Source organism: Magnolia sinica, chromosome 6 (genome assembly GCF_029962835.1).
Source record: "Magnolia sinica isolate HGM2019 chromosome 6, MsV1, whole genome shotgun sequence".
Taxonomy (NCBI): Eukaryota; Viridiplantae; Streptophyta; class Magnoliopsida; order Magnoliales; family Magnoliaceae; genus Magnolia; species Magnolia sinica.
In genome coordinates this window covers 65,750,271-65,764,397 of record NC_080578.1, presented here as the reverse complement: position 1 = coordinate 65,764,397, position 14,127 = coordinate 65,750,271, and the positions used below count along the sequence as shown (strand labels likewise).

At 41.9% G+C, this 14,127-nt stretch overlaps 1 protein-coding gene across 1 annotated transcript in view; it reads left to right on the top strand.

Moving 5' to 3' along the window:
- LOC131248818 (uncharacterized) overlaps nt 1-14,127 on the top strand; it is a 114,860-nt gene that overhangs the window by 39,964 nt on the left and 60,769 nt on the right. Inside the window, exon 2 of the mRNA XM_058249288.1 lies at nt 11,769-11,946. Coding sequence (XP_058105271.1) covers nt 11,769-11,946 — 178 coding nt within the window. The remainder of the gene's footprint in view (nt 1-11,768; nt 11,947-14,127) is intronic.

Below are 14,127 nucleotides of genomic sequence, written 5' to 3'. Positions count from 1 at the left end.
AAGCTGCGCACCTCATGAATATTGCAGGGTTCAGGCCAATTGACTATGGTCTTGACCTTCTCGAGATCCGCCGATACACCCTCAGCTGACACAGAGATAACACTACTAGACAAAAATGCACACTTCTTTAGGTTGGCGTACAATTTCTCGGCTCTATGGATCCCACAAGCTTGCTTCAAATGGTTGAGGTGTTGTTCCTTGGTCATACTATAAATCAAGATATCATCGAAGTATATGACCAGGAACTTCCCCATGAAGGGCCTCAACACTTGGGTCATCACACGCATGAAGGTGCGCGGGGCATTAGTTAACCCAAAAGGCATAACTAGCCACTCGTATAGCCCATCCTTCGTCTTGAAGGCCGTCTTCCACTCATCACCAAGGCGTACACGGATTTGGTGATAACCACTTTTGAGGTCAATCTTTGAGAAGATAGTAGCATTGGCCATCATATCCAACATGTCATCAAGACGCGGTATGGGAAACCGATACTTGACTGTGATTTTGTTGATGACCCTACTATCAACACACATCCTTCATGTGCCATCCTTCTTAGGTGTAAGAAGGGTGGGCATGGCACACGGGCTCATGCTCTCTCGAATGAAACCCTTCTCTAGGAGTTCGTCAATCTACCTCTTCAACTTAGCGTGCTCCTTGGGATTCATTCTGTAATGCGGGAGATTTGATAGAGTTGCCCCACGGATTAAATCAATGGCATGTTGTATATCCCTCATAAGGGGAAGCTCATTCGGTAGATCATCAGGAAAGACATCACGAAACTCATGCACTACTTGAACGGCCTCAGTGGGTAACTTTACGCTAGCCTCTGGTACACTCTCCCTAGCCACAAGGGCGTATACCATCGAGTTTGCCTCTGTTTCTTGCTCAAAGTCCTTGGCATTTAGAATATGGAGTGGTTTGGACTTGGACTTCGACTCCTTCAATTCTTTTGAACTGCTCGCACCACTTTGTGTGGTGGACTCTTTTCCAGTTATGTTCTTGGGTGGCAGTGGATTTAGCTTGACCTTTTTGCCCTCGAATCAGAATGGACACACATTCAAACGATTAAATATGGTGGCATCCCTGTCATAGAGCCACGGTCTACCCAGAATGATATGGCCAACATCCATGGGAACAACATCACACCAGAGTGTCTTTATAAGATCCAAACTGAATAGGAACAAGACAACGGTGCGAAACTGGAATGGAAGTTTCATCAACCCATGACACTCTATGGGGTTGAGGATTTGCTTCAAGCTTCAAGCCCAAACGGCTCATGGTGCTAGTCGATGCCACGTTGGCACAGCTACCACTCTTTATGATCATCTAACAACTCTTTTTTTCACATTTTGCGTAAGTATGGAAGATCGTGTTGCGGCGCCAGTTATCAATGTTCTTTGCTTGAGCCAAAGCACAACGCAAAATCGCGAGGGTCGCAGACTGTTGCGCTCCCTCTTCCTCATCACTAGGGGTCTCTACGGGCTATATTCTTCCTCTTGACCATCACTCTCTGGGGGGCACTACTTTTACTTGCCTATCAATAAAGAATACTTTGGTGCCCTCTCTCGTACCGCACTGGTGGGCAAAGTGACCAAACCCCTGACACTTAAAACACCTAGTTGCCCCACTTCCATGCGAGCTAGACCCGACAATTTCTTTACCCTTATCATCCTTGGGCCTGGGCTGAAAACTGTTGGAAGGTTTGTTTTGGTACCCAGTGTTAGGTTTAGCCCCAGAGGGGTTGGCCTTAGCACTAGGATCGCGAAAGTCAAACCGCCTTCCCACAGATGCCTTGAGGCCTGTTTAACACTACTTGATACAACTGTTCAATAGTGTCTATGTCTTTGACGAGCAATTCTCTCCTAATGTCAGGACGGATGCCTGTTTTAAAACGAGCAAGGGTAAGTATGGGGTCCTCATCAACCTCGCAACAGGTCAAGTACTCTTCAAACTTCTCAATATATTCAGCAACACTCATGGAACCCTGTCAAAGAGATTGCCATTCCTCAATCAACCGTAGGCGATAAGAGAAAGGGAGGTACTTCTCCTTAAGCATTTCCTTCATTTCTCCCCAATGGATTATTGGGAGCTCCCTTGCTCTTTCTTTCTTTTGCTCTACTGTTTCCCAAAACCTCTTTGCTTGGCCCACAAGCTTCATCTTGGCGAATCGGACTTGAGGAGCATCCGACATGTCTTACCACTCAAAATAGTGGTCCATATCCGCCAACCAATCTAAAAAGGCTTTAGGGTCCAAGTGGCCATCAAACGTAGGGGCATCTACTTCAACTCCCTTGATGAGTTGCGCATCTGGGTCATATTAATCATGATGTCCCTCACGGGGTGGGGGCACGGGTGTGCGCCCATAATCAATTCCTTGGTCTAACCTCTAGACCACTAGTCTGAGATTGGGCATCTTCCCCAATGGTGGGGTTTGCCTCGAGGGAAGTCTCTAGTTGGGTAACGCGCACATTAAATTGCTTAAGGCGTTGGTCTATATGTTTTTCCAAGCGCTTACCCAAAGACTCAACTTGCTGAGTTAACTTGTTCACTGATTCTTGTAGTTGCTCCATGTTTAGTGCAAGGTGCAAGCCAAAACCACGACCCGTACGTGTGGGCATACAACTGCTAACTCCCCCTAAGGACCTTCTACTACGACTCTATGCAAGTAAATGAGACTAAATGATCTTATGAGACTCTATATGAGGGAAACTACACAATGCTACCAAAATCCAACAATATAGTTGTCAAAATAAGGGGATAACAGAAAGTTACAACAATGTGAATTGCTAACTTCCTGATAACAGAAATTTCAGCAACTAATATCAGGAACTACGAACTTCTAAACAGCTATATATGATGAAACCGAATGCATGATGAACTTAAACAAATAACCCTAAACATGTAATGCATTCCCCTATAAGAACTTGGCTTTGATACCAAATTTGATGCATGAGTACAATTAACCACTTGCTCTAAAAGCTCGAACTGTTAGAGTATGGCAAATTAATCCCTTTATCTCATAGCCCAGGCCCCACATCTTATGGTTTTAGGACCTCGGTTGAACTCCCTTCGTGGGCCCCAAAGCACATGGGCCGCCCACCCCAAGTGTGTCCCCGCATCCCATGGGCTACCCCACTCGAGCCCGGTGTGAAATGCGCGTTAATCACCCCTAGTGAGGAGTCTTGAACACGAGACCTCCCCCATGGGCCCCAAATCACATGGGTCACCCACCCCAAGTGTGCCCCTGCATCCCATAGGCGACTCCACTCGAGCCCAGTTTGAAAATGCCCCTGCATTAACCACTTTCGCTCAATCAGGTAAAGCATGTCTTTTGTCATCTTCCTGCCCATCTTGGATCATCGACTCTGGGGTGTCTGACCATCTCTATTAATTGTAGTTTCTTTTCTTCCTTTAATTGTGCTTCACAAATATGTCAGTTACTTTAGCCGATGGTATGTCGTCTAATGTCATTAATGTTGGTACTACTCAGCCTAATGCTTTAATACCCCTACGTCTGTTCTGTATGTGCCTAATTTTTCATTTAGTCTTTTATCTGTAAGTAAGTTAACAAGGTCTTTGTCATCTTCCTCTCATTAGTACCCCTTCTTATTGTGTGTTTGAAGACCTCAAGACGGGCAGGATGATTGGTGGAGGTCATGAGAGAAATGGTTTGTACTACTTGGAGAAGGAACCGGTAGGTGTGGTGCTACTTCCTGCTGATTCGACAATTCAATTGCATCGTTGCTTGGGACATCATTTTCTTTAGAATCTACAGACTCTCATTTCATCTCTTCCTAAGGTGTCCAAGGTGGAGTGTGAAGCATGGGAGCTAAGTAAACATCGTTGATGTAGGACGATGCAAAACCATGTGATCGAGATTTAACTTAAAATCAAAGGAATAAATAAATTCATCAAACTAAAGCGTGATGCACATGCAAACAACATGAAGTCCAAGAGATGACGGGTATGATTCGAGGCTAAATCACAGTCTTTAGCCCTTTGACCAAACAAAACACTCAAAAAATTGGACCCAAGGAAGATAAAGATCTTCCGACTAGCATAGGAATAATCTGGGTTCAATAAGTGAAAGTTTGATGTTTTTTGAGTTGGACCAAGGTAGTTTTAACGTAAAAATCTTGATCTCTAGGAATATTAAACGCAAATGGCCGAAACTGAGTGGCTTATTATGGACAAAGGAACACAACCGGCTCAAAATCAGATCAAGTGGGCCCTACACGTGCGTGTGGCAATCACACGGGTGGCCGTACGGGCACATGTGTGGTTTGATCGTGTGGTCCACGTACGGGTTGGGTCCGTTAATAATGGAAGATGCGTTTAGGTGGCCCGCATGATCAAGTAAAATAAGATCCAAGTGAAAACAATGAAAAGATCTTACCTTAGGATTGAAGATTCAAAGAGACCTACCACCTACGATTCATCAAGCATGAAGTGGAAGATGAAGTATCTTATAGATGAAGGATAGAGTGGCTTCACACCCTCTAAGCTTCTATCCAAAGATCTAGCCTTCACAACAATGAAGAAGAGATGACTCTCACAAAGCCTCCTCAAGATTTTCTCTAAACTCACATTAGGGTTGGAAGTCCCCACCCCACTTGCTTTATATTTTTCCAAAAAAATGGTTGAAATGGCAATTATGCCCCGTTAGTAATAAAAGCAAAATACCCATTATGTCCTAAAAGGTAAAAAGTCTAATCTACCATCTCAAAAGAAAAAAATGTAACAAATAGATGTCCATTGTCCAATCACAAACTAAAATGTCCAAATCATCAAATAACATAAAAGAACTAACTAATAAAAGGGTCCAAGATAATCTAGCCATCGGATGGCCCCATGATGGGACACAAGATGATCCAATGGATGGATGATCATGTAGACCTTGATCAACGATGGGATGGTCTCCAAATATGATTTATGCCATCCATGCTTTTCTAATGCTCGCCAATAACCATAGTGATCACCATCAGTCGCCTAGCCAAAGTGAAAGTGCCGATGTAGCTTGTTGACGCCTATGTCTTTGATATGTACGGAGTGGTGGTGTGATGTCTGCATCAATTCTCCCCGAGTGGGAAGAATTTGCCTCTGGCGAAATAAAGCTTCGGTACTGCTCGAGAATGTCTGGAACTATCCACTGTAGCTTAGTCTCTGTAATCCAAGTGCTGTCAGATGTAGGTCGACTCTTCCATTTGACTAGAAACTTCTAATATCCACCATGGCGAGTGGAAACCCCTGCTCATCCAAAATTGTCTCCACCTAATCCTTCCTCTCAGGTGCTAATGGAATAGGTGGTAGAGGCTGGGCACGAGGGTCAGAATGGTGCCAAGAATCATTGGGGGGATATGGGACAAGGTGGGGATCAATAGGGCAACTGAAGTGAGGATTTGGGCAAGGTACCAAATCTTCCACAAACGTTGAACTAATACCCATGTCCAATGGAAGATATATCATGTAAGCATTGTGACCCATTCTCTTAAGGATTTTGTAAGGTCTTGCACTGCATGCCTGTAATTTCTTAATGTCACTTGGAGGAAACCGTTCGGGCCAAGCCGGATCATCACATATCACCTACATCGAACTCATGCTGTCTGTAATGTGAATCAACATGTAGTTTGTAATTTTCATCACTATCATTGATCCTACGTCTAATCTCAACATGTAGCTCATGGATGCAATGTGTACATGATGATGCTGACTCAGAAGGACGACGAGATACTGACATGGGAATAAGATCTACAGGCTTCCTAGGGGTGTAGCCATAGATGGCTTCGAATGGACTCATGCCTATAGACCTATTGACTGATGAATTATATGTGAACTTTGCCACGGATAAGACTGCATCCCACTAGTATGCTCACCTACCAAACACTGCAACAAATTCCCCAAACTACGATTCACAACCTCTGTCTACCCATCAGTCTGTGAATGATAGGCTGATGAAGTCGTGTGCCCATAATGTGCCATAGTGTCTTCCAAAAATAACTCATAAACCTTACATCCCAGTCAAACACTATGGTCGCAGGCAACTCATGTAGATGAATGACCTCTTCCAAAAAAAATAAAATCCTGGCAACATGAGAGGCGTCAGACATCTTTGAGCATGGAATGAAATGGGCCATCTTTGAAAATCGATCAATAACCACAAAGATGGAGTCATGCTTCCTGATAATCTGTGATAATCCGAGCACGAAATTCATACTAAGGTCTTGGCATGGAGCATGTGGCACTGGCAAAGGTGTATGTAACCCTGTGTTCTGCTTTGCCAGGTGACAAGTAAGACACCGCCCAATGATCCTAGCCACATCTCGCTTGAGACTTGGCCAATAGAAATGATCCTTCACAAGGGCGATGGTCTTGTCACGATCAAAATGACCTGCGATCTCTCCTGCATGTAACTCCCAACCTAAAATATATCGGAGGGAAGTGAGAGGTATATAGAGCCTATCGCCTCTAAACAAATACCCATTACTCAAGGCAAACCTCTGATCTCTCCCAATCTGTCCCTCCACAAGGGACACATACACAACTCCAAAGTCTGGACACGACGAGTACTCCTTTCTCATACGCTCAAACCCTATAACCTCTACGTGCATGGACTGGAGCGTCGCCACCTTACGACTAAGGGCATCCACGGGTTTGTTCTCGACTTGGCCTTGTGCTTGAGCACAAACGTATACTCTTGAAGAAATTCAACGCATTTAGCATGCCTTGGGTTCAACTTCTTCCGAGAGCTGAGATAGCACAAGGCCTCGTGGTTAGAAAACAAGATGAATTCTTGCGGTAATAGATAGTGTCGCCAATGCTACAAGGATTGCACTACTGCATAGAACTCTTTGTCATAAGTGGAATACCGTTGCTTTGCATCATTTAACTTTTCACTAAAGAATGCAACGGGATGTCCCTCTTAACTGAGCACACCACCTATACCCACTCTAAAGGCGTCACACGCAACTTCAGAGACTTTAGAAAAGTCGGGAAGTCGCATGACATGAGCCTCTGTCATCTTGCCCTTGATCTCCTTGAATGCCCTAGAGGCAGCTTTGGTCCATTTGAACTCCCCTTTCTTATGCAGTTAGTAATGGGAGCCATAACGGAGCTGAATCCCCTAATTAACCGTCTATAAAAAGTTGCTAAGCCGTGAAAGCTATGGACTTTGTGAATATTCCGCGGTTCTGGCCATTCCACTATCGTCCTAATTTTCTCAGGATCGGCGGACATACCATCTCTAGACACAACAAACCCTAAGAAGATAACCCTATTAGACATGAACGTGCACTTCTTAAGGTTTGAATGCAACTTCTCGGCCCTTAAAATCCCACATACTTTCCTCAAGTGGTTGAGATGCAGTTCCTTAGTAGCACTATAGATGAGAATATCGTTGAAATATACTACTAGGAACTTTTCAATGAAACGACTCAACACTTGGGTCATCACCCGCATAAATGTACTCAGGGCATTAGTCAAGCCAAAAGGCATGACTAGCCAGTCGTACAGCTCGTGCTTCATCTTGAATGCTGTCTTCCACTCATCACTCTGGCGAATGCGGATTTGGTGACACCCGCTCTTGAGGTTAATCTTGGAGAATATTTTAGCGTTAGCCATCATATCAAGCATATCGTCAAGGCTTAGTATGGGAAACCGAAACTTGACGGTAATCCTGTTGATGGCACGGCTATCCACACACATGCGCCAAGTGCCATCTTTCTTTGGCGTGAGAAGCGCGGGCACGGCGCACAGACTCATACTCTCCTGGATGAAACCCTTTCACAGAAGTTCATCCACCTGCCTCTTTAATTTTACGTGTTCCATTGGGTTCATCCAATAGTGGGAAGGTTCGGTAGAGTGGCCCCCGGTACAAGATCAATGACATGCTGAATGTCTCGCATCGGTGGGAGTGCATCTGGTAAATCCTCAGGAAACACATCCTCTAACTCATCTAACAATGGATTGGCCTCCTGTAGCCTCTCTACATCGACCTCTAGGGTGGCCTTGTTGTGGGGCATCGATCTTGTCAAGGCGCCCCATAACCAGTTCAAGGGTTTCATTCAATTATTCTAGACTCATGGTCGCGTTTAGTCCAATGCTGCGGCTAGATCTAGTGGGCATGCAAGATTAGGGAACCGGAATGCACTTGCGACTCCTAGACGACAATTGAGGACACGAATCCGAAAATCACAATCGCATGATCAGTATAAATGGTGCAAAATCAGCAACTATGCAGAGGAAAATTCTGCAAACTGTAGAAATTCGGTTGCATGCAGAATTTTCAGCTACGTGCAGAATCTTCTGCAATACGCATAAAATTCAGTTAATTGCAATGCGCAGAACAGCAAATTGCAGAATTTTCTACAATACACAAATATTCAGCAGCGTGCCGAAATTTCCAGTTCGCACCTGAATTACTGATTGTGCAGGAAATTCCAGATATGCGCAGAAAATCAGATTTGTGCAAGATTTCAAATTGCCATAAGATTTAGATTTGCGCAAAATTTTCAGATTGCAACAAAATCCAGATTTGTGCAAAAATTGCAAATCATACACAGTAAATTCCGATAAAGTGCAACAACTTCAGATTTTATAATGCAAAACTCGAATAGATGATGCATATGCTGAATTTTATGTTTATGCATGAAACTTGACATAACCTATCCTAGATGCATATAATCGAACATGTGATATCTGTGAAAGGACTCCTATGCTAAACCAGTCTCTGATACCAAAATTTGATGTAGGGTGATGCAAAACTAGCTATGTTACCGAGATTTAACCTAAAATCAAAGGAATAAATAAAATCATCACATGCAAACAACATGAAGCCCAAGAGATGATGGGTATGATTTGAGGCCAAATTACAGTCATTAGCCCTTCGACCAAACAAAACACACAGAAAATTGGGCTCAAGGAAGATAAAGATCTTCTGACTAGCGGAGGAGTAATCCGGGTTCAATAGGTGAAAGTTTGATGTTTCCCGGGTTGAATAGGTGAAAGTTTGATGTTTCCTGGGTTGGACTAATGTAGTTTCAACTAAAAAATATTGAGATCTAGGAGTATTAAACGCAACGGCTGAAACCGAGTGGCCTATTGTGGACAAAGGAACACAACCAACTCAAAATCAAATCAAGTGGGCCCCACACGTGCGTGTGGTAATGAGGCATTTTTGGAGGAAAATTGCAAAAGAGCTATGGATGCCGCTGATCTTCCATTAAGTAAGACTCCAGTAAACTGTAGATGGGTGTACACAATTAAGTTCCCGCCATATGGATCAATTGATTGTTACAAATCCAGCTTAGTTGCTAAGGGGTATACATAGATTTATGAAGTAGATTATCTTGATACGTTTTCACCAGTGGCTAAACTTAATTCGGTTTGGGTTCTTCCATCAATAGCGGCAAATCATGATTGGCCACTTTTTCAGTTAGATGTGAAGAAACACATTCCTGCATGGAGATTTACACGAGGAAGTCTACGTGGAGCAACCTTTTGGGTATGTTACTCAAGGGGAGTCATCTAAAGTACGCAGGTTAAACAAATCTATATATGGGTTGAAACAGTCATCACAGGCCTGGTTTGAGAAGTTCAATTGTGTAGTTGTGTCGTTTGGATTAAAAAGAAGTAAGGTAGATCACTCAGTTTTCTCAATACATTCTATCTCTTGTGACGTAATACTTGTTGTGTATGTGGATGGTATGATAATGACTAGTAATGACTAGAAGGGCATTGAGAAGTTGAAGTCATTTCTTCAAACTCAGTTTCAGATCAAAGATTTTGGCCTTCTTTGATATTTTCTAGGCATTAAAGTAGCAAGTTGGCATAAATCTATGTCAAAGAAAATATGTTTGTGATTTGTTGGAAGAGACATGTATGTTGGGTACCTGACCGGTTGATACATAAATGGACCCTTACCTCGAGCTTGAACCTGAAGGAGGAGAAGTGTTAGAAGGCCTTGGTATGTACGAGAGACTTGTTGGCAAGCTCATTTATTTGACCATCACTAGGCCTGATATTGCATTCCTCGTCAATGTGATGAGCCAGTTCATGCAAAATCCGAGGACATCACATCTTACAGCAGTTTTGAGAATCCTCAGGTATTTGAAATGTTCACCTGAGAAGGGTATTTTATACAAAGCTCCTGGCCATCTCTAAGTAACCGGTTATTCAGATGCAGATTATGCAGGGTCGAGACGTGATAGATGGCCGACTATGGGTTATTGCACTTTCCTAGGTGGTAATGTAGTTTGTTAGAAAGTAAGAAGCAAAATGTAGTTGCCAGATCAAGTTCTAAAGCTAATTACAGGGCAATGTGCATACAACTTGTGAATTTATGTGGTTAAAGTCTCTTCTTGAAGAATTGGGATTCGGAGTTCAGGTTCCAATGTCTTTATAGTGCGACAATCAAGCTGCGATATATATTGCCAATAATCTAGTGTTTCATCAGAGAACAAAGCATATAGAGGTTGATTGTCATTTCATTTGGGACAAGATATCTCAAGAAGAGATCCACACACCATATATTTCTTTTCACGATCAAGTTGCAATTTATTCACCCAGGCTCTTGAAAAATCTCAATTCAACAAACTAGTCCCCAAGCTGGACATGCAATACATCTATGCCCACCTTGAGGTAGAGTGTAAATGGTCGTGGCTATGGGCCTATGGCCCACTTACTTAGTCTTGGAATGTGTTGGGAACATATATATATATATTGTACAAGGGGTATTTTCGGTATTTTTTCTTTGGTTTACTTAGGGCACTCTTGTAATTTCATCCATTTATAAAATAATATAAGAGAAAAGTGGGAACGTGACCCCTAGCTCTTAATTCCTTTTCCTCAAGTTTCTTGTCTCCTTTTTCTCTTCTTTACATCTTTTCTTCTACTTTTCTCTTTCCCATGCCAACTTACACTTTGTATCTAATGTTGAGGAATGTGGCACACGTCTTGTATTTAATACTTTTAACCAATGGAATTTTTATTTCTTTTTATACTTGTGACTTGTGGTTTCAATTAGACGTTATTAATTAAAGTGGTTTGCTTAGAAAGTCATTTTTCTTGAAAGGTTTTGCTTAGAAAGTTTTTGATGTGATAATTATTTGATTTGGTTTATATATGTGGATTGGCTTTCAATAAATGATAATTATTAACTTTTTTGAACATGCTTATGCATGAAAAAATGAATCATCTTTTGTACACATATATTATATTCCTTTTAAAAAAAACTATTATCACAATTTTCTATTTTAAATTAAAAAATAGAAGTATTGTGTAGTTTATGCTACATGCTATGCTATTTATGATACATGCTACTGAAGGCTGAGTGCTACGCAACATGCTACCGCTATTTAAAACACTGGTTCAAACATTTGAGTTGTGTAGTATGTGTCATGAAAATTATAGGTTGCTGACTCAGCGACAGTTGATGAGCCTCCCGATTGACTCCAATGAAGCGGTTGTAAGTTAAACTGATTTAACAGCAATCAAAATTTTCTTTTGAAGGTGGACCTTGCTAGAGTTGGATCAAAGTGCAATTTGATTAGCTTTGGTTTGGGCTATGGTAGTCCTTATAGTTATCTTATTTCTGATGTGACATTTTACACTAATAATTTATTGTGTTCAACAAGCCTTTCTTCCAGCCAAGTTTTTTTGTTTTGAATTCCATGCAGTCATGTCTCCTTGCTGATATTATCTCCTTCACCTGGTTGCACCATGGAAGTTGAATATCTCATATATGAATTTCATGTACTTGAGTGCTTCTGCAGGGATCACAATTTATCCACCAAGCACTGCCTAAGCAATATGTGGAAGAAGGGCCGCCTTTTCAACCGAAGCATTCCCAGCCAGACAAACCAAAAGTTATTAATGCTGCTCACTTATTTAGGCAGCCACACAGAGCCACCCGCCCTGATCATATTGTCGTCATCCTTCGAGGACTTCCTGGTAGTTTTTCTTTTAAATTATGTATCTTTACAATTTATTGCCGTTGACCTCCTTGCATTTTCCTTTTTGGTGGATACCTTTGACTTCTTTGCTTGAGTTTTCACCATTGTTGCGTCAGAGCTCCTTTTCTAACCTGGGAGTGTATCTGTTATGACAGCTACATGAATTGAATTCTCTTTTACATGTTAGATTAGTAGGAAACCATAGATACAATATTATCAAGTATAAATTCTGTTGCTGTTCTTCTGTTCTTTTTTGAAGGCATGTATGATATCTTTGTCTTTGTAATCCTCTAAAAAAATGAGTCTTTGTAGGAACCTTTATTTCCCACATGTCTCTCCGGTGGGGAATGCCATTTTTTTCATGTGGGCTCTATCATCTTCCATTAAGAGGGATTTCGGGTAGATAAAACCTTACATCACCTGTACCCTTTACTTGATATCATGATATGTCAAAGGGAGTGTACTTTATGGAAGAATTTAGGATTCTGATAACTCTCCTCCAGCCATCTTATTCAAGCTCTATTTATCTTTTTTTTTTTCACTTGAACAACTGCACAGTATTTTATGTTCTAATGCCTCTTTTGGATCTGACGTCCAGTTGTGTAGCTTTTTTGGTTCATTCATTTTACCGACTACAATATGAAGTTCTGCATTTCTTTTTAGGGCCTATTTGGATTTGAGGGAAAAAATTGATGAAAATGTTGTTTATTTGGAAATGACATTTCTAGAAAACAGTGAGATATGAAAAGCTGTTTCCCTTGATTTTTTTTTAACAAGATTTTCTTGAATTTTATTTATTTATTTCCAAATCTGTTGTTTGGAAAAAAAGGATTTTTTTTTTCATGAAAATTTTACTCGAAGATGGATGGTGAAACATGTCCACTGATGATTGATGGGGACCATCTCGCGCACATGCACGCCCCCTCTACGCACGTACGCAAGGAGGATGGCCCCACCTTCGATCTAGATCGATGACGACATCTAGGGAGGGCCTCCTAGTTAGAGGGCTGCGTTTTGGTTCGTTGGAGTGGACCCGATAGTCATGTGAATCCCACCATGGGTTCTCATGATCGTGGCCCACTATTCCAATTAATTTAGTACTTTGAGTTTTGCTTATTATTGTTATTAGGAGTATCATGGACGGTTTAGATTGCTTTGATTAGTTGTTATTTTTTATTACTTAGTCGCCAAGTAATAGGTTGCGCACATGGTGCGAGTTTTGGGGTATAGGGTTTTACTATAAATAGGCACCCCTTGCAGTCTTTTTTATTCAATGAAGATTAATAAAATTGCTGAGTTTTTCTGCTCCTCTAAATTTCTAAGTTGTGGAGATTCAATTAGGTGTGAAACCCTTCCTTCCTCGAAGGGCTGACTACCGTGGTGCGAAGCCACACCTATCCCGATTCGCCCCCACCTTCCATCCATGTTTCTCTTCTCCTACAATCATCTACACTTCAAATCCATCCTCTATTGTAGCCGTTTTTCTTTCTACAACAGATTTTCAGAATTTGGCCCTGCAGGCGGAGCACCATGCACAAAACGTGCATCGGATCGAGCTGAGATTTGGGGGTTTTGGATTCCATCCCTGGCCGACCAGGGCCAATTTGGCCTTTTTCTGAATAGTGGGCTCCACACGTGCGGCCGGGATCACGTGCACGTGCGTTTGGGCCATTGTTGCTGTCCACATGTGCGGTACTTCTCTGGTTCGTCTCTCTCCTCTTTTTCACTCATCTTTCACCCAAAATCCCTAAACCTAACCTTAAATTACTCAAATTCCCAATTTTATGCCCTTTCTTCGACCTTCTTCAACCTTAGGGTTCCTTGAATTGAAATTTCTAAATCCCTTGGATTGGGAGAATTATTTCTGTGCATGTGTGATGAATTTACCCTCATTTAATTCTTGTTTGGTCTATAATTTTGATTGATCCGGCCCTAGCATGTGTAGGTCTGGATCCGCATGAGATTCCTCTTGGTTGAGTGTTTGAACTTTTGTGTGGGATGTGAAATTTTATGTAATTGTTTCTAAACTAGTGTGATCTAACGCCTGAAAAATCTTGCACATCATACTTGAATTTCATGTCTTGCATCAATGATGGATTGAGGCACGTGTCACATTATGACATATGACATACAGGCACAATTGGGACATTGGCATGTGTGGGATGCATGGTGGCATATG